Raw genomic sequence first — 19,989 nt, forward strand, 5'->3', positions numbered from 1 at the left:
CCACAGTTTTTTTTTTTTTCATCAAGACACTAATTATTACGTGAGATATTTAGATTTTACGTGCAGCAAATAATTAACTTTGGGGAATTTACATATACTGTATATACATATATTTTTTCTCTCTTTTTTTTGTAAGGAAATTTTCTGAAATCTGACTCCCTTAAAGTTATTTAAACATCGTATGCTATTATTCTACTGCTGTGTTGAATATAAGCAAACTGGGACACCTGGCAAATCCGAAATCATGTCCGTTTGTTCCATTATGCCATATAAGTAAGTATGCATGTGATAAACGTAATCATTTGGATCATATATTCAAAACAGCGAGATTAACATTTAGTTAATTAATTTTTAACCAACTTTTCATGAATATCAATATATTTATTGTTATTTTGACTAACGTTTAAGCCCTAAATAAATAAGTAACATATTTGTTACGTTATTTTTGTACCGCGAGAGACGACGCCAGGATCAGTTTACGAGAGAGACAAACGTCATGATGGGAGAGAGAGAGAGAGAGAGAGAGAGAGATGCTGAAATACTGAAGGCTGTGCCTGGATCACAGTCAGTCCTACTCTCAGCGTTAAAGATCCTGGAGATGTGCAGGTGAGTTCATGAATTCACACCGCAATCTTTACACACGATGCAGATCTGTAAACATCACAGATGATAACACACTACACAGTCACTGATTTACTGCTACAGATAGTTAGAAATGAGACAACACCACACTGCCTTCGCTCCATCAACATCATCATCTGAGAGAAACTGAAGATAACAAATCACACTCAGTATAGCCACAATTATGCGTTTGGACATTATTTTATCATTATTCCCATGTCTGTTCATGTCAATTCAAAGCGCATCATCACTGTTGTTGTTAGCCGGCTAATGTCAGTTAGCTCTTTGCTAGCTAATGTATCGCTGACAATTTAAGCGCTATGGTGGTGTCAGTGGTATTTTGGAGAGAAATATATCAGGTGTGATATTTAGGGCCCTCTATACTTGTATTGGTATGATTAAATAGAGGAGACCTATTTATCGTATAGTTGTAAGAAAGTGTAACGTTAAATAAATACGCCTGTCATCTGGTGCTGTGATGCAGAGCGCGTCAGCTCATTCAGAGTTTATAATGAGCATTAAAGTGACTGAAAATCGATATTTAATTCTGTGTATTAAGGCTGTTTTATATTTTTATGAGGTTTATTATTTTATAACTTCTCTATACAGCATCTCTTAATAGCAATAGCTGTAGTATATATATATATATATATTTGGTAACACTTTAGAATAAGGTTCCATTAGTTAATGTTAGTTAATGTATTAATTAACATGAACAAACAATGAGTAATACATTTATTACTGTATTTATTCATCTTCGTTAATGTTAGTTAATGAAAATACAGTTATTCATTGTTAGTTCATGGTAATTCACATTGCATTAACTAATGTTAACAAGCACAACTTTTGATTTAAATAATGCATTAGTAAATGTTGAAATTAACATGAACTAAGACTTATAAATGCTGTAGAAGGATTGTTCTTGCTTAGTTCATGTTAACGAAAGTAGTTAACTAACATTAACTAATGGAACCTTATTCTAAAGTGTTACCATATATTTGAGCTGCATGGCAACAGCTGGTATTATTTTACATGTAATATAATTTAAAAAAAATCGAATTAGCAATCTTTAAATTCGTGTGAGGATGCTTCATTTATTCATTATTATTTTCCACCTTCCTTTGTGATTCGACTGTGTTATAGCAGACTGTAAATATATATTTGAATCAGACGTTGACAGATGTTGACAGTTTTTCCACACATAAAATGTAATGCTAGCTCTCTTTTCAAAAAAAAAAGAAAAGACAAAATGGCATAAATATGGCAGGTAAAATATATATTTTTTAAGTATTTTATCAAAATAGACACCCGTTTAATTTTGATATTCAATTAGAATCCATTAATAAGGAAGAATGAATTTAATAAGGAAACAGAAAGAAAATAAAAATGTAGTGATGCCTGGGTGTGCCGGTAAGGCTTGTGAGTTTTAGTTGTCTGTTTAGTTTTAGTTTTAGCTGTCAGTTTCTTGTGAAAGTACAACAGAAGCTACAAAATACTATTTTAATCTAAATATCTCACTAAATATTATAATAAATGCTGTCCTTCTGTTTCTGTTTAGTGTTAAGATAACAGTTACCAAGTAAAGAGTCATGCTATGTCAGACACTGACCAATAATTAACCAGAGGGTGACTGTGTCCTGGCGTGTGTGAACAGGGCACATTGAGCTTCTATGGGTTGAGTCAGACTGCACACAGTTCTGTTGATTATTTGGGACAGCAGTAGTCAGAAGTGAAGTTCAGGCTGCTAGATTTAGCTTTAGACTGATATATCTCAGTGGTTCCCAACTGGTGGGTTGTGACCCAGAAATGGGTCAAAGGTCTGTCCTGTTTGTGTCATAAAGTAATCTAAATGCAAGTAATGCATAGTTGGCTAAATAAACACTACCATTCGACTGTCTTTCACAATATTTGCTTTCACTATACTTTTGATCAAATAAATGCAGCCCTGGTGAGTACGAACGGTAGTGTAGACTTTTAACTTATGAAGGAAGGATAAAACTATTTCCATATCTTTAGTGATTAAAGTCATAGGTATGCTTCCAAAAAAAACTCAGTATTTTGGCACATCTGTCACTTGGTAGAAGCAGCCGACATTGACAGGTAGTGTGTGTGACATGCCTTCATCCTCAAAAACCATAACATGCTGTGTTAATATTTTTTGTGCCTTCGCAGTTAATGGTCGTATTAATAATTTCAGTATTTAATTTTGAATGCACTTTTGTATGCTAAACAGTGCTGATGATTTGTCACAGGTTTATGTGTCATGGATGCAAATATGATACCAAAATTCACCTCCAAAGACGAGGAAATTGACTTCTGGAAAGCTCTTTCACTCAAGTACAAGAAAAGGTAAGTGGCAGAGCAGTGAGCAGCATTGAGCATTACTCAGCTCTCTGTTTTGTAGTCTGACACTTGATAGCATTCTTTCATGTTGTCCTCAGCCTTCGCTATTCACATTGTCTCGGAAGTATCCATGTAACCTGTTACCTTGCATTATGAGAGCCACATCCAGGAAATTGCTGTACATTTGAAAGCAGTCACATTAGTATTATGCAATCTGCCACAGTGGGAATGTTCTTTTTAACGGGTTTGGCTTTTTGTGATATATAGGCTCCCACTGCTAATAAATACCATTGAAAAGCTCTCAGTGGCATTGTAATCTAAAAAGATTACACAACAAGCTTGTTGCTTGGTAAATTGCATCCCAAAGCAGCATTTCTTGTTTCCAGCATTTCCCTTTGTGAAAAGAACGTTGATGCAGTTATTGTTACAGTTATCAGTTAGCAGTCTTTGTGTGAACAGGCTTTACAATAGTAACTAATAGTAACTGATGACAAAGAAGTAGCTTTGGTATAAAAAAATGGGTCATATGGGTAACTGCCAAATGCTTTAGAGCTGTTTTATCAAAGCATGTGCTATCTCTAGGGTGGCACTTATGTTCATCATGATTCAAGGCTTGCATTTGTTCTGACCTGCTATTTAAACACCTTAATCAACACTTCAGAGACTATGCAAATGAGTCACAGATGTTGTGATGTAGATTCTCTCCTGTGCTGCCGGGGCATTACATACTTCCTGCACAGTTTTATTGGTCTCCTTGTCTCTGGATAAACGGGTTGCCCTGTCTCCTGGCTCACGTGGCTTTAGCATGGCTGGGTAGGGAAATATTGCCCCGATGCCATTTTTAGATCCTTCCACACCATAATGGTGGCTGGTGATTACATAAAGAGGCCCAGGGCAGTGCTCTCCCCTGGTCACTAGTACACTGTAAACAAAACTGGTTATTTACAGCAGATGAAGCCTGCCCCATTCACACTGTGTTCCTTAAATAATAGTGTAATCAGTGAGTTGTCCAAGGTTTAGGGAGCCCAGAAACTTTATTGACTTTATGGTTCTGTACATATATACACTGTTAGTATGATAGTGTGATGGCCTTTTATTAAATTTGTAGCATTTCCTTGAGTAAACCAGGAAGGAAATATTACATAACAATATATTCCTTTTTACCTATGGGAAATGCCAAACTACTGTTTCTGTGAATAATGTGTTTTCCGAATATCCTGTAGATAACATTCTTCTCATTAGACATCCTGTGGTAATGGATCTCATAGCTTTTTATTTTGGTTATTTTCAGTTGAAGAGTAGAGTGTAATTCCTGTAGTGAGGATTCATTGACCCCCTCCAAGTTATTGATTTCTAGGATCTGATTAGTTTTGTGTAACTAAAGTTTTACTTGTAGTTAAAGTCGGTTAATTGTAGCTTTCTTTTGGCTAAGAACCAGCCACAACGTACACTACCATCTGAAAGTTTGAGGTCATTAAGATTTTTTTATGTTATCGAAAAAAGTCTTTGCTCACCAAGACTGCGTTAATTTGATCAAAAATACAGTAAAAACAGTAATATTTTAAAATATTATTACAATATAAAATAAGTTAGTTTTCCAGTTGAATGATTTTTAAAATAATTTTAACTTTAAAATAATTTTGAGGAATTTATTCCTGTGATGCCAAATTCATTACTCTAGATACTCTGTGAGAGATGTGGGACAGGCGAGGCCGGTAGAGTGATTGGGAAATGAACGACACCTGCGACCCACTACTGGTCTCGAGTCCCTCAGAGGAGATGGAAGGATATAAAACTGGAGCGACGACAGTGAAGGACGAGAGAGGACCAGGCCTGGGCTTTTAGTTTATGTTTTGCTTTTTATTTGCGTGCATCAGTCGTCCGTGAGGGGTTGATGCGCTGTTTTGTGTTTATTTTGATTATTAAAGTTTCTGTTTGATTGTCCGACGGTTCCTGCCTCCTTCTTCCCAATGATTAGGTAGTGTGTCGCAGGTGTCGTTCATTTCCCAATCACTCTACCGGCCTCGCTCGTTCCCACATCTCTCGGCCCCCCCCACTCGTCACACTCTACCACGTGGTCTTTCAGAAATCAATCTACCGTATTTTTCAGACTCTAAGTCGCATCAGTCCAAAAATACGTCATCACAAGGAAAAAAACATATATAAGTCGCACTGGACAATAAGTCGCATTTGTTAAGAACCAAGAACCAAGAGAAAACATTACCGTCTACAGCCGCGAGAGGGCGCTCTATATCTTCAGTGTAGAGTACAGGAGCCCGAACAGCATAGAGCGCCCTCTCGCGGCTATAGACGGTAATGTTTTCTCTTGGTTCATTTCTCTTGGTTCATGTCAAATTAATTTTGATAAATAAGTATCACCTGACTTTAAGTCGCAGGACAAGCCAAACTATGAAAAAAGCTACATTTGTTATTATTATCAATGTTCTTTGATGAATAGAAAGTTCAAATGTACAGCATTGGTTAGAAAAATAAATCTTCTGTGACAATATAAATAATTGATACATTTAATACACCCTTGTTAAATAAAAGTATTAATTTATTTAAAAAACAATTTACCTAAACTTTTGAACTATAGTGTAAATTCAAATTGAATGGTTTGCCAGAGTTTTAATACAACTTTTGGTGTTCAGCAGGCTACGGTGCAAGGCAAGCTCAGTTTAAGAAATATAATATGCAAATGTTATGCATGTGTCATTGGTGATAAATGGTATCTTGTTGTGTGTGTTCAGTTATAAGGAGGCACAGGAGGAATTGCTGGAGTTCCAAGAGGGGAGCAGAGAGCTGGAGACAGAACTGGAGACACAACTGGGCCAAGCGGAGCATCGCATCAGAGACCTGCATGCGGACAACGAGAGACTGCAGCATGAGCTCGACTCACTCAAGGTGAGAGTGTGTGAGCTGAACACAGACTGACTGCGTGTAAAGAACATTAATGCGAGGACAAGTTTAATGAGTGTCTTTGCTTGCTCTTTCCTGTAGGAGAAGCTGGAGTATCAGTATTCTCAGAGCTATAAACAGATCTCGGTGTTGGAGGATGACCTCATCCAGACTCGAGGCATCAAGGAGCAGCTGTATAAATATGTCAGAGAGCTAGAGCAGGCCAATGATGACCTGGAGAGAGCTAAGAGGTCCAAAGGCATCATTTTATACTTCTTCATACATTTCACTACAGCTGTATCACAGCCAGAATGCTTCTCATCAGATTACATGAAATGTCAATAATTCCTAAGGAATATTTGAAGGGAAATTACTCTACAGGTTAGAAGTTTTGGGTCTGTAGTATTTTTGTAAATCATTTTGAAAGATGCATTGAATTGATCAAAGGTACAGTAACTGTTTCCGTTTTTTTTTTTTTAAAGGGGTCATATGACGCCATGAGACAAAACTAATAAGTCCTCCGTAAAATACTGCACACATCGGTATATTAGCTTTGAACTGTTCTGGAACGGTGGTGTAAATACAACTTAACCACTGATTTCTGGTTGCGTCCTCTTTTGGAAGACCAATTTTCGCTGTTTCACAAAGAAACAGCATTAACACAACATTTGGGCAATGTTTTGCAAATCTTCCCACAGTGACATAGACATGGGGGCGTGTTTAAACGAGGCGTTTTAGGAGGGTGTGGACAAGTCTTAACTTTGATTAAGAATATCTCTTTGGGTTTGAGACTTTAGTCTTTGCAACTTTTTTTAAGGATTCTTTGATGAATAGAGGAAAGAGAAGAAGAATTTATTAAATAATGTACAAATTAAGAAATGAAAATTGGCTCTTTTTTGATTATACCTTGTCTTCTGCCCTGGTAAGTTGTATGCCTTTCCACTATTTTGTTGTAATTTATAGTTTTATTCCGCTATGTTTTGCTACCACAGAGCCACGATTACATCTCTGGAGGACTTTGAGCAGAGGCTGAACCAGGCCATCGAGAGGAACGCCTTTCTGGAGAGCGAACTGGATGAGAAGGAGTCTCTCCTGGTGTCTGTGCAGAGACTAAAAGATGAAGCTAGAGGTATTTACTGGCTCTCCTCTCTGAAATCTTGTAATCACAGCTAGTTCCTCATTCCAGGCAGCTCAAGTGATGTTTAGAGATCCTGTTCTGTCACAAAAAAATGTTCCTGCCTGCTTCTGGAATGAAGTCATGTTACATACTCTGATCAACATTATGGTCTGCAAGTGAAAGTTATGGGTCGATATCTGCCACATTATCTTAATGTGCATTTGTAGATTTGCGGCAAGAGCTTGCAGTGCGAGAGACCCGGCCCGAGGTCACACGAATGTCGGCCCCCAGCTCTCCAACTCCAGACATCGACAAAACAGACTCAGCCGTCCAGGCCTCCCTGTCTCTTCCGGCTACACCGCTCAGCAAGAACCTGGACAATACTTTCACCAGCCAGACAGGTAGACGGCTACATTTCTCTCTGAGATGTATACAATGCCACATGTGTTTGCATGACTCACTTGTTTTTCGTCTTTTGCAGCTCTGGCCAACAGCTCCACTAATGCAGCCCTCACTCCATCTGCTAGAATATCAGCGCTCAGTATTGTTGGCGATTTACTGCGCAAAGTTGGGGTGTGTAAATGCTGTAGACTGAACTACTGTATTCTTCGGACTATAAGTCACATCAGTGCAAAAATACGTCATGATGAGGAAAAAAAATATAAGTCGCACTGGACTATAATTCGCATTTATTAAGAACCAAGAGAAACATTACCGTCTACAGCCACGAGAGGGCGCTCTATGTTTTCAGTGTAGACTACAGGAGCACTGAGCAGCATAGAGCGCCCTCTCGTGGCTGTATACGGTAATGTTTTCTCTTGGTTCATTTCTCTCGGTTCATGTTAAATTAATTTTGATAAATAAGTCGCACCTGACTATAAGTCGCAGGACCAGCAAAACTATGAAAAAAAGTGTGACTTATAGTCAGGAAAATACGGTAAGTTATTCAGACAAATAATTCCCGGTTTTGTTTGTGGATCCCAGTGTGAATTTGGTGTCTAATCCAAGTGTCTGTACTGTTTTATAGGCTTTAGAGTCTAAACTCGCAACCTGTCGAAATTTTGCCAAGGACCAGGCAGCCAGGAAGAACTATGTCACAAACATCAACGGCAATCTGATTAACGGAGACATTTCAAATTACTCTCACTCTCTCCACACATCCTACTTTGACAAAGCGTGAGTCGGCTATTTTGTTCTGCCACAGTTCAGAAAACCCAGTCCATAAACCTTTAGATGATGAGCGGTTGCCTTATTTGATCTACATTACCCATAATTACATTGTGTCCTAGAAATCCTCCTGGTTTCTAATGAAGGCAGTTCATAGAAATTCACAGAAAGGCTATAAATAAAGGATAAAAAGGTTTCAGTACTCTTGTGTGTTTGAAATGAACAGCAGATTGACTGTAATAATGAGTTTAAGTGATACAGGAGATAACATTTTCTCAGACTTCTGTGTGTTTCTTTCCTCAGCAGAAGAGAGAGGGTCATTTTCCCAGCGTTGCTTTTGGGTAAATGATCCGGCTATCAGTTTTATGTGGGGGGTCCATGCATGCTGGTTAACAACCCCCTACATATGACTTCGAGTATAATAATACATTAGGTTAAGATCATATCGTCTCACTAACATCTTGGTGGTGGCTCAAATAGTCTGTGAAGGTGCACTCCATGGGTTTGCTCAAATGTGGATAATTTAACTAAAAGTGAGAGGACTGGGACAGTGTTATGACTCTTAGCTGAAAATTCAAAACATGTACATTCTCAACAACAAAAAAAGAAGCTTTAATGCCATTTGAGGAGACGCATAGAGAGTCATCTGAAGAATATTTGAGGGTTTCTTAGATCAGGAGGAGGATCCGCACCTCTACCGCAGTGTTACGCAGCTCACTACAGGGCTGAATCAGTGTGTCCTGTTGCTGGAGTACCAGTTGATAGTAAAGGGCACAGAGAGGACACCCGGGAAACTTGTGTTTCTGCTGCGTAAGACCTATCAGATCTATAGATGAGCTAAGATCAGGATAACAGGCCTTCGCAGTCTCTTTAGTGATTTGATTTTCTAATGGTGCAGTACACATATTATGTGTGTGTGTTTCAAGGTAACAAGAACAGACACAGTGAAGCGTAGATGTTGGACATCATCAAATTACCTTTGTACTGATGGACAGTAGAGTGTTTGTGTCTGGTGTGTCTCCGGGGGCCGTATTGAGTGGTCTGGGCTGTTTCAGACCTCTGCCTGAGAAAATCTAGAGTTTGTTCTGCTTGCTTATCTACACTAATTCACTCTGACCTTCTCGAGTGTGAGCTTCTCTACACATATTAACTGTCCGTTTGGTTTCGGGAAACCTTTCAAAAGCCTGTTTCTCTCTCATAGAGCTATTTCGTGATACGTTCTGTCTAGTTTATCAAGTTGGTGTGGACCGAAAAGAAATTCTAGTGACAATTCTAACAGTAGTATGAATGGGCTTGCGTTGTAAAGGGCTCATGCCTCATTTGAAGCATCTAACCTCAGTCTCATGTTTCTCTGAGCACAGCAGGACAGTGAACGGTTTGGACCCCGGCGCCGTGACGAACATCACAGCTCCTCCACGCTCCAACTCTCCATCCAACCTGGTGCTCAGCGTGTGACCCTCAAACACACATAAACTCCATTATAACCACTTTACAACAATATAACAATTCATTGTAATACACTACTGAATCAGAGTTGAAATTACAGTGGGTTACACCGCGGCTAGTAATGCTAGCCCAACTGTAGCAGCACCTCATACTAGTCTATAGGTTGCAATATCCTACATTTTACGGCTGAAGTACTTGTTAATAGTTCCTAAACAATGTATAAACCTAACTAATATATTTATGGTTACAGTTAATTTAGATATAAGCATATATGTAAATATTTAATTTGGTTTTCTCTGTTCTTTGCAAATTTGATGTTTTTTACCACGGTCCAAAAATGTATTTATTGCTATAGTGTCGGATGGAATTGTATGTGAAAGCTGAAAACAAAGGGATTTTACATTGTTAATTTAAGTTGTGTAACACATGCATTGTTTGTGTACAAGAAGATAGACCTGATATATATATATGAGATGTACTGTATACTGAAAAAGAAAAAAAAGATGAACGGTGACGATCTGACTATCTAGACTTACATGTCATGGAAACTGGTTTCCATTTTTATCCCCAATTCTTCAGTCTTTTTGTTTTTCAGTAGGATCTACAGTAAGTGCTAATGTTTGGCTCTGATAGGTAAACTTCCCCTAATTTTGTCCCCCGATACATGGCCTGGTGTAAGTGTGAAACATCTGGAGTTGCACGAGAGGTTTGTTTTGGCTCCTGCAGGTTTGCAATTTAAACACTGGTTCTGTCATGTTGACAATCGACTGCTGTGGTGATAATGTATGATGTACTTGCTATCGAGTCCCAGGTTGGTTTCCCAGCCTCATAGTATTTGTTGGATTAAACATACCTTATTTTTTCTTTGTTGTGAATGACAAATCTTGTTCATTTTGGTTTGAATAGTGCAGTTTGTTTTAAAAGCACTTTTTGTTACTTTCGTGTGTTCAAATAAATGGCAGTTTTCTCACAAGTCTGTGTTATTGTAATGAACACAAAAATGTTTCATGTGATGTTAACACTGAAAAGTCTTACAGTTAAAAGGCCTTTAGAATAAGGCTTTTATGCTAGCCAGTGTTATTGTAGTATTTTTTATAGATTATAAAGACTCTTTTAAATCTTAGTAATTAGCGATTTTAGTAAATATTTTTTACATTTTAGTAATTTTATGTGCTTTTTATTGGTCTTGATTTTAGCTTCTTTTTAAATACTTGTACTTGGTTTATTTTTTATTTCAGTTTGCCATTTTAGCACTTTCAACATTATTAATTTTTTTCAGTTCTGTTTTTATCTAATATTTTTATTTCAGCTTTATTCAAATTTTACAAAAAATAGTTTTAGCAGATTTACTTAACAACAACGATGCTAGATTCAGTGTAACAATTAGAAGAGATGTCGAATAAGGCTTTATTGCCAACCGCACATTGTAACAAAATTTTTAATATTCATAAATTATTTAAATGGGACATAAAATATATATATATATATTAAAAAAAACTTAGTTTGGCCTTTTAATTTAATTTCGAACATATATATATATATATATATATATATATATATATATAAAATTATAATTATTATTTTTTCAATTAAATCCAAGTAGCTTTTTGACAGTGGTAGGAATGAGGCACATACATATTTATTTGGCCCAGTAATAATTACCACCATTTGCATCTTACATTTGTGTAATGTACAATCCTCTTGCAAATCCAGCCGTTACAGCTGAACATGATCAGGGCAATCAATTCAAATCATTGCTTGCTATATCACTCTTAGACTTTCCATGCATCTTCTGTCCCATTACAGCAATAACAGAACAATCAAGGAAAAGTTTTTTAACACTTCTCAAATCCTTATAGGCAAAAATGTCCCATGCTGTCTTCAGTGTTGGATTCCTGCAGGCTTCCATTCAGTTATCTCATCTCTCCCCTGCACTCTTCTCTGCATGTTCATCTATTTGTCTCCTCCTCCTCTCCAGGACCTCCATTCGTTTGGCTTCATTGCGAGATCGTTCCTGCTCCCTGAGATCTGCCAGGTCCTCCATAAACAAATGTCTTCATGCACAAGGCAGAATAATGATATGAATGAGCAGACTCCACAACAAAGATCTTATTTAGTTAAAAGCTTGTAGGCAACACTCTAATGATAATGATAATTACCTGCAATTTAGTATTTAATTTTCTACATTTCAATTCAGGTCTAACCACTTGGCATACACTGTTTAGTCCATTATTTCAGCTGTTCAGATATTCTACTAGAATGTTCAGCATTCGAATGTACAGTAAGCAACACAGATGACGCCTGTACTGAATCACAACTGGTTTTGTTCACACATGACTGCATACTGATTATCAGACTAATCAAACACACGTTAATCAAAGTCTTCGGATTCTTGGATTGATCCTTATATATGTCCTTAATAATGACTTATTTTAACAAGGCCAAACTGTACAATATTTTGTGTTCAACACACCATCTGTATTATTTTATAGTCTAGACTATTAAGGTTATAAACAGATGTGCACGTTGTGTCAATGTCAAGGGGGTGTGTTATCTCACCTATTCAGAAATGCCGTGGCCAAACCTACTAACAGTGTCCCAAAAAGAATGGGTTTTGTAAGGCGCTTTCCAGTGGACAGTTTGGACTGTTTCATGCTGGAATTGTATAGTCTTCGTGTAAGCAAGCAGCCAAAACAGCAGAAGTCTCAGCGAAACCAGTTCTGACCTCCACACGAATGAATATACTACACATATTAACCCCAAGCATTACTTCCGGCTCGTGCGTTCAGAAATAGATTAATTTATATTATTTATTCGCGATATTGTCTTAAGAATCGGGGAGGGGGGGGGGGGGGGGGGTTCTGAATGATTTACACAGTAAAATGTTTTGTTATTATATGTTACTTGCACATTGATGAGGGATCACATGAACTCCAGATGACGGGGAAAGTATTTACTGACGGACCAGACGCGCAGAGCAGCTACTATGGAGTCAATTTAATGCCATATATACGCAAATAAATTATGCAAAAGAAAATAAAGTTTTGCAAACGAAAATTAAAGTATTGAGGAAAGTAAATTTGCTTTTTGCAAACAAAAATTAAGAATTGCATAAATGAAACAGTGCAAAAGCAATGATTTTGCAATACATATTTTCCATGGTCATATCTATTAATTTATTTGCAACTCTGCTTTTATTTTGCATGTCAGTCTAGTTTGAGCTTGCGTTACCATTTTTCCATTGCGCTTCACTTTTCTGCACATCTCTCTTTTGAGCAGAGACTTTCGAGTGGATCGTTTCTTTTTATTAAATAGCATTAAAACATTCATGTTTTCGTTTTGTTTACTTTATAAACAAATGTATGTGTATTATAAATGAATATAATTTACTTATTTATGCCAGTAGTTATGTAAATGAAAACGAATTCGAAATCGATATGAAAGTATGAAAGTTACTTGTATGAAAGTATGAAAGTCGTAGATGTTGTAACCTTACTGGTTATTTCGGATTCAACCACACACACAGACCAGATTCAGCGTTCTCCATCTTTATCTTTATTCCCCTTGTGTGTGTGCCGTAAGCACGTTGATGACGTCACATCAATACACAACATCCCCCCTTTACTTAGACATAAACTTACCCCCTACTAAGCAAGTTCTCGGTCACATTTCCTTAAACTTAAAACAGTTCAGAACATTAACTTACATGTAGCACTATGCATTTCAGTTGAACATCATCAATGTTTATTTTTTCTGAACAAGTGCACATACTACAACATAACTCTTAATATTTTTCTTCTTCCTTACCTTCTCCCATGACCTAGCCCTTATCAATCACTCAACAACATAGTCTCTAAACCTTTCAGGCAATTTGGTTAGTCTCTGGGGTCTACAAGGTTTTGGAATTTGTTCCTCTCTCTGAAATGTCTCACTGATTTCTTTGCATTCATCTGAACTTATCTTTTCCTCTTTATCATAACTTGGCTCTTGAGCACATATCATGTCACCATCCACTATTGGTGTTTCCGCAGACAGACACTACTTGACAGATGTTGTATTCCGTGCGTACTTTACTCCAGTGGGTGACTTAACGACAACGCTATTACCTTCTTTGTGTACAACTTTGTGAGGAGTGCTATGAAATGTTGTTGTGAATTTGTCTGTTTTATCATGTCTCACAAGCACCTGATCTCCAACCTCTATGTCTGATGTCCTAGCGCCTCGTCTGTGGTCTGCGTATATTTTGGCTTTTCCTTTTTGCTCTGCATCTGCATCTTGAACAACATATGCATTTCAATCTCGAGCTTCAAGGTCACTATGTGGAGCTGTGATGTCCGGTAATTTTCCTCTGATCTTCCTCTGAAAAAGAAGTTCAGCGGGACTTTTGCCAGTTGTGGCATGTTGTAGGGACCTGTAGACAGTCACATATTTGCGTAGCTCTTTTTTCCAATCGTGTCCCTCTGCTTGAGCAATCTGTACTCGTTTCATCAATGATGCATTTTGTCTTTCCACTTCTCCATTCGCTTGCGCCCACTTTGGAGTTGTTTTGATATGGTGTATTCCGTTCTCCTGACAAAAAGCTTGAAACAGACTGGACTTGAATTGTGGGCCACAATCTGACCTGATTGTTAAATGAAGTCCATGCCGACTGAAAATGTCTTCCATACGATCGATCACTTTTTCTGCCGTTGTTGACTTAAGAATTGCATATTCATAGTACCTGCTATAATAGTCGACAACAAACAGAATCGAATGTCCATCCGGTAAAGGACCCAGTAAATCTGTGGCTAAGTTTTGCCATGGCCCTTCTGGCATCACTGTGGGTGACAGCGGTTCAGGGACATCTGGTTTCGCTACCAGCTGACAACCATAACATGTCCTCCCAAAATATCTCTGCAGCCTTGTCCATTCCCAGCCACCAAACCTTTGTTCTCAGGTGTTGTTTTGTTCCTACCACCCCAAGATGACCTTCATGTGCCAACTGTAGTGCTCTTCCTCTCAGCGACTGTGGCAAAACAATTCTTGTTCCTCTGAGTATTATTTGGCCAATGACACTTAACTCCCCTGCAATATGTCTGTATGCAAGGCATTCATCGAAGCAACCTGTTTAAATAGCAGTTCTCAGTTTCTGTAATTCCACATCATTAGCTGAAGTCTGCTCAACTTCCTTAGTAGTGAGGGCGCAGGGTGTGGCACAGACTGCTATGAACAGCACATATTCCTCTGCTTTATGTGTGTGTATTTCATCTTTGGCTGATGGTCCCAGCAGTCATGACAGGGGATATGCAATGTTATGTGTTCCAGGTATATGAATCACCCGAAAGTCATAAGGCTGTAATCTCAAGACCCACCTTTCAATTCGAGCGCATGGCTTTGAGCGAGGGCTATAAATTGCTTCCAATGCTTTGTGGTCTGTGACGAGATCAAACTTCCGACCATAGACATAAGGGTGCAAACGTTCACAAGCCCATACCAGAGCAAGTACTTCGCACTCAGTTTGGGAATACCTTTGTTCACACTCTGTCAAGCTTCTGCTCACATAGCAGACAGGAACCATACCTTCCCATTGTTTCTGAACCAGCATCGCTCCAACCCCTTTTGGTCCAGCATCAGCGATGACTTTTGTTGGTGCATCCTTGTCGAAATAAGCCAGTGTTGTTGCCTCAGCTAACTTATCTTTGAGAGTTTTGAAGGCTCTCTTCTGATCCGTTTCGAAATGAAATTTTGTGTCTTTCTTTGTCAGCCTGCACAGCGGTTCTGAGATGCTTGGAAACTGAGGTATGAAACGACTACTATAGCCGGCTAAACCGAGAAAACTTCTCACCTCTGAAACGTTTTCAGGCTCTCTTGCCTCCATAACTGTTCTCACCCTCTCTGCCGTCGGGCCTATGCCTTTCACTGACAGCAGCATGCCCATGAACACCAACTTGTCCATGTTAAACTGGCACTTTTCTGCATTTAGAGTCAAGCCGCAGCTTTCCAGTCTCTTTAGTACTGCATGCATTCTTTTTTCATGTATCTCTTTGTCAGGTGCATGGATGATGATGTCATCTGATATGTTCTCTACTCCTTCGATACCCGCTAGAACAGTGGCTATTTCGTGCTGGTACTGCTCACTTGCTGACGACACTCCAAATACCAGTCTTTTGAACCTATATATACCATTATGAACAGCGAATGTGGTAATATCTCTTGATTCTGGGGTTAATTCCAGCTGATGGTACCCCCATTTCAGATCCAATTTGCTGAAGACAACTGACCCATTCATTCCTTGCAACAGCTCATCCACTGTGGGGATCGGGAACCGCCCACAAATAATTGCAGTATTTGCTTGTCTCATGTCCAGACACATCCTTATTTCCCCTTTCGCTTTGGGTACAATGGCAACTGGGTTTACCCATGGAGTCGCTCCATTGACTTTCTCAATAATGTCCATGCGGAGCATCTCATTTATTTTTTCCTCAACAGCTTCTCTAAGGTGAAATGGAACGCGCCTAAGGGGCTGTGCAACAGGTGTCACTGTGCTGTTTATGTGTAGGCTAATTTGTTTTTTGTTTAATTTGCCCACTCCACAGAACAATTTGGGGTATTTCTGTTGTATCATGGACTTCACATCATTCACCACTGCAACGTTAGCTCCAATCCTCAGCACTCCTAATTAACGGCTGTGTCTTTTCCGAGCAGTGGCTCTCCTCTCCCGTGAATAACTGTAAACTCAGCTGTTGTGCTGCGTCTTCCGATTCCGACCTCACACCAGAAAATTCCTTTCACTGGCAGGGGTTCACTTGATGAGTATGCATACAGTTTTTTGTCTGATTTGGCAGAACTGCTTTTGATCTTTCTTTCTTTAAGCATTTCCCACGTTCCTTCATCCACTATGTTGCTTGTTGCTCTGTCTGTGTTGCACTTTTCTCTTACAACAAATGCAAAGTCTTGATTTTTCACCTCTGATTCAACTCTTTTCACTGTTTGTCTCGCACCTTCTTTTGTTTTACACATTTTTGCAAAATGGTCTCGTCCATTGCACTTTCTGCATAATTTTCCACGTGCAGGACATTTATAATCTTTTGCGAAGTGACCTGTCTGTTCGCATCGGTAGCAGGTTTTGTTAGAATCAGGATAACTTCTACCCCCTTGCATTCTTTTTTTCTGATCTCTCCTTTTCTGGATATCAGACTCACCGTCTCTTTCACTTCCATCTCTGGAGAGATGTGCAATTCCGCCATCTGCAGTTCAACATGTTCGCACTGCGCTGCGATTTCTAGCGTGCGAGCAAGTGTCAGAACCGGTCCTTCCTCCAGTAATTTTCTATGCACATACTCAGAGCTGCACCGACTCAGGACAGCATCTCTTATTTGATTGTCTTTATCAGCTCCAAAATCACAGTCTTTTGCCACTTGCCTTAAACATGTGGTAAACTGTTGCACAGTTTGTCCAGTTTTCTGCTTTAGCTGATAAAATGTCTGTCTTGCAAATGCCGTGTTTACCTGGGGCACAAAGTATGTGTTCAGTGCTGTTACTGCCTGCACATAATCTGTTGGCCCTCCTGTGTCAGCGAGTGTGGAGAAAATATCCTGCACATCTGTGCCAGCATGATGCAATAATAAGGCTCTTCATCTTTGCTTTGTAGAGTCTGATGCATCGTCAGTCAGAATTAAACCCTTTCCATCAGCAAAAAGTTAAAATGCATTTAACCATCTTGTCCACCGCGGACCCAACATGGCTGGATCACTGTAGCAGTCGAACTTTGGAACAGCGCCGTCCATTTTCAGTGCGCAACACTTATCGCCACTAAACTTTGCAGGTAACTGCACTAAAAGTCTCGGCGTGGTACGTGTCTAACTCACTTTCAGATTTAACTACGGAGTGAGTCCTCGTTGCAACATCCTCGTCGCCAATGTTGTAACCTTACTGGTTATTTCGGATTCAACCACACACACAGACCAGATTCAGCGTTCTCCATCTTTATCTTTATTCCCCTTGTGTGTGTGCCGTAAGCACGTTGATGACGTCACATCAATACACAACATCAGACCTCTTTAAAGATGTGTGATAATGATGAAGTTATAGTTTATGAAGTGTATTGCATTATTTTACATTAAAACTAGCAGTAACTCTGAACGAATGTGAGTAAAGAACGCTTCTGTGCACTGGCGTCCTCCCACAAGTTAAGAGATTTTAAACAAAAATTTGCAGTTAACCAAATGAAACAATACACACTTTAATGCTATAAAAGTGTGCACATCAAGAGAAATAAACAACAGATGTTCATGTTAACAACTTCTTTAACTTGAGAAAACGCTGCTAATATACATACATTTGTTAATAAAGTAAATTAAACGAAAACATGAATGTTTTAATGCTATTTAATAAAAAGAAACGATCCACTCGAAAGTCTCTGCTCATCATGACAGGACCTGGATCATTAAGCTGCGTCTCGGGCCGATGATGTCACTTCCAGCCAGGGAGGCATGTTGTACACACCCCCGTCCCCGGACTCCGCCCCCACGTCAAAACAGTGCCACAAAGAGAGACGTGCAGAAAAGTCATAGAAGAAATGGACACAGCGACCCCATTGGATTCAACGGAGAAAAATGAAGTCAATTAGAAGCAAGCACTTCCTGGGGGTCGGGCGTACTGCGCAGACTCAAACTGAGATTACGTAGATGTCACGTGAGCAACATGTAAGTCTTCTAATCGCTGTGGTAAGATAAATTTGAATCACCCACCGAATCTTCCAGAGAAGGTGAGCATGAACAGCAGCAAATTTTGGTAAGTATTCTGATTAATTATCTCCCTTGACTTCATGCCTCCATGTCCCCCCGATTGCCTCATAGACAGTAAAAGATTGTCTGCGAGCCTCTCCTCCTCTCCATACAGTAATTTCTCTACTCTGCGACAGAGAGTCGCTGGTTATGATGCAATCGTTAGCCTATTTTTTACAAAAACTGCTTCTAAGGGAACATAACGTAAGATACAAGGTAATGGAGCCTTTTATACATTTTCGTGTTTCTTTAGAAATAATCAATGGACAAATAGAGTCTTTAAACACCTCAGATGTAAAGTTATTTGCTGTCAAAGTGACGCCAAAATAAATGGGAGTCAATGGAATGCTAACAGCAGGTGGGGGTCCGCTAGCCAATGGCGGCGCCCAGGGGTGCTTAAAAAAAATGTGAAACCCTGCTACCCTGAGAAAAGTGAAGTGCAAAGGGAAAATGTAAAAGCACTCAAAATAAAAGCAGCATTGCAAATAAATTAATAGATATGACCATGGAAATATGTATTGCAAAATCATTGCTTTCGCACAGTTTCATTTATGTTTTGCAATTCTTAATTTTTGTTTGCAGAAAGCACATTTTCCTCAATACTTTAATTTTCAGTTAACTTTATTTTCTTTTTTTGTGTGTATATATACGCCGTTAAATTGACTCCATAAGCTTCAGTGAAATGTATCAGGATTTACAATCCGTAGACAAGAAAGCTTCTGTAGATATGAAATTCTAAGTTCATAACAGAAGCATGAAGGACCTTCGTCATCGTTATTCTTCCCAAGTACGTTAAACCAACACTAAACTTTTTCTGTGCTCAAAATTTGCAAAATTTATATAATGAGCGAGTATAAATTAATCTACCAAACTTCCCTTTTGTCTTATCCCAAATCACCACGGTAAATTTATAATAAGTTATTCTTTTTGGACTATTGTAGCCTATCGGGTCATCACCGGTGCGGGGTAACACATACCTGCGTGAATCGTCATAGACATAAACTTGGAGAAAGTAGCTAAGGTTAGGATGTTCTTCCGCGGAATGCGTGCCGTTCTGTTTATTAACCGCTAGAGCGCCAAAGTTTACTGTGTTTTTTTGCGTCTGCCCCATCTCTTCTTTATCGCTGTTAATGTTGTCAATCAGTTTGTTACATCAGCATAACAAACTTTTTGTTTTAAACCGTATAATAAAACAGCATAACAAACTTTCTTGTAATACTGTCATTTAGGCAGAGCTAACGTTACGTAATCAGGTTTCAAAAATAGTAAATTGTAATTAAAATAATACTCGTAATCAGGCTAGTTATATTTTATTACATATTATTCACAAAATAGCTATTAATTATTCAATGTATTGATTCTCCCCTATTCCTCTTTTTGACCTTGAAGTAATGTAATGTTTAGTGTCCTTCATTATGCTAATAACAAAAAATTTAATACATTTTCTTTTTCCTTGCATTTTTATATCAATATGGTACAAGATTATCTTATTTAAATCATTATGATAAACAAGTTAGTTAGTTGTCAGTTATAATCATCAAAATTAAAATGAATAAACATTTGAAATATATAAAAATATATTTGAAATATATCTGTGTGTAATGAATGACTATAATATACAAGTTTCACTGT

At 38.5% G+C, this 19,989-nt stretch overlaps 1 protein-coding gene across 4 annotated transcripts; it reads left to right on the forward strand.

Moving 5' to 3' along the window:
• The first annotated feature begins 482 nt into the window (after positions 1-482).
• On the forward strand, positions 483-10,565 carry LOC113056157 (nuclear distribution protein nudE-like 1-A). Of its 4 annotated transcripts, none has more exons than XM_026222709.1 (10): positions 483-606; positions 2,874-2,970; positions 5,715-5,868; positions 5,965-6,113; positions 6,855-6,991; positions 7,207-7,380; positions 7,461-7,552; positions 8,007-8,155; positions 8,450-8,487; positions 9,508-10,565. In XM_026222709.1, exons 2-10 carry the CDS (start codon positions 2,885-2,887, stop codon positions 9,516-9,518), a joined length of 990 nt encoding a protein of 329 aa, XP_026078494.1. In that variant the 5' UTR covers positions 483-606; positions 2,874-2,884; the 3' UTR covers positions 9,519-10,565. The 4 variants fall into 4 exon arrangements, with proteins under 4 accessions (XP_026078494.1, XP_026078495.1, XP_026078492.1 ...); XM_026222710.1 differs by having other exon boundaries at positions 8,453-8,487; XM_026222707.1 differs by lacking the exon at positions 8,450-8,487.
• The last annotated feature ends 9,424 nt before the right edge of the window (positions 10,566-19,989 follow it).

Source organism: Carassius auratus, chromosome 37, assembly GCF_003368295.1.
Source record: "Carassius auratus strain Wakin chromosome 37, ASM336829v1, whole genome shotgun sequence".
In the NCBI taxonomy this organism is placed as follows: domain Eukaryota; kingdom Metazoa; phylum Chordata; class Actinopteri; order Cypriniformes; family Cyprinidae; genus Carassius; species Carassius auratus.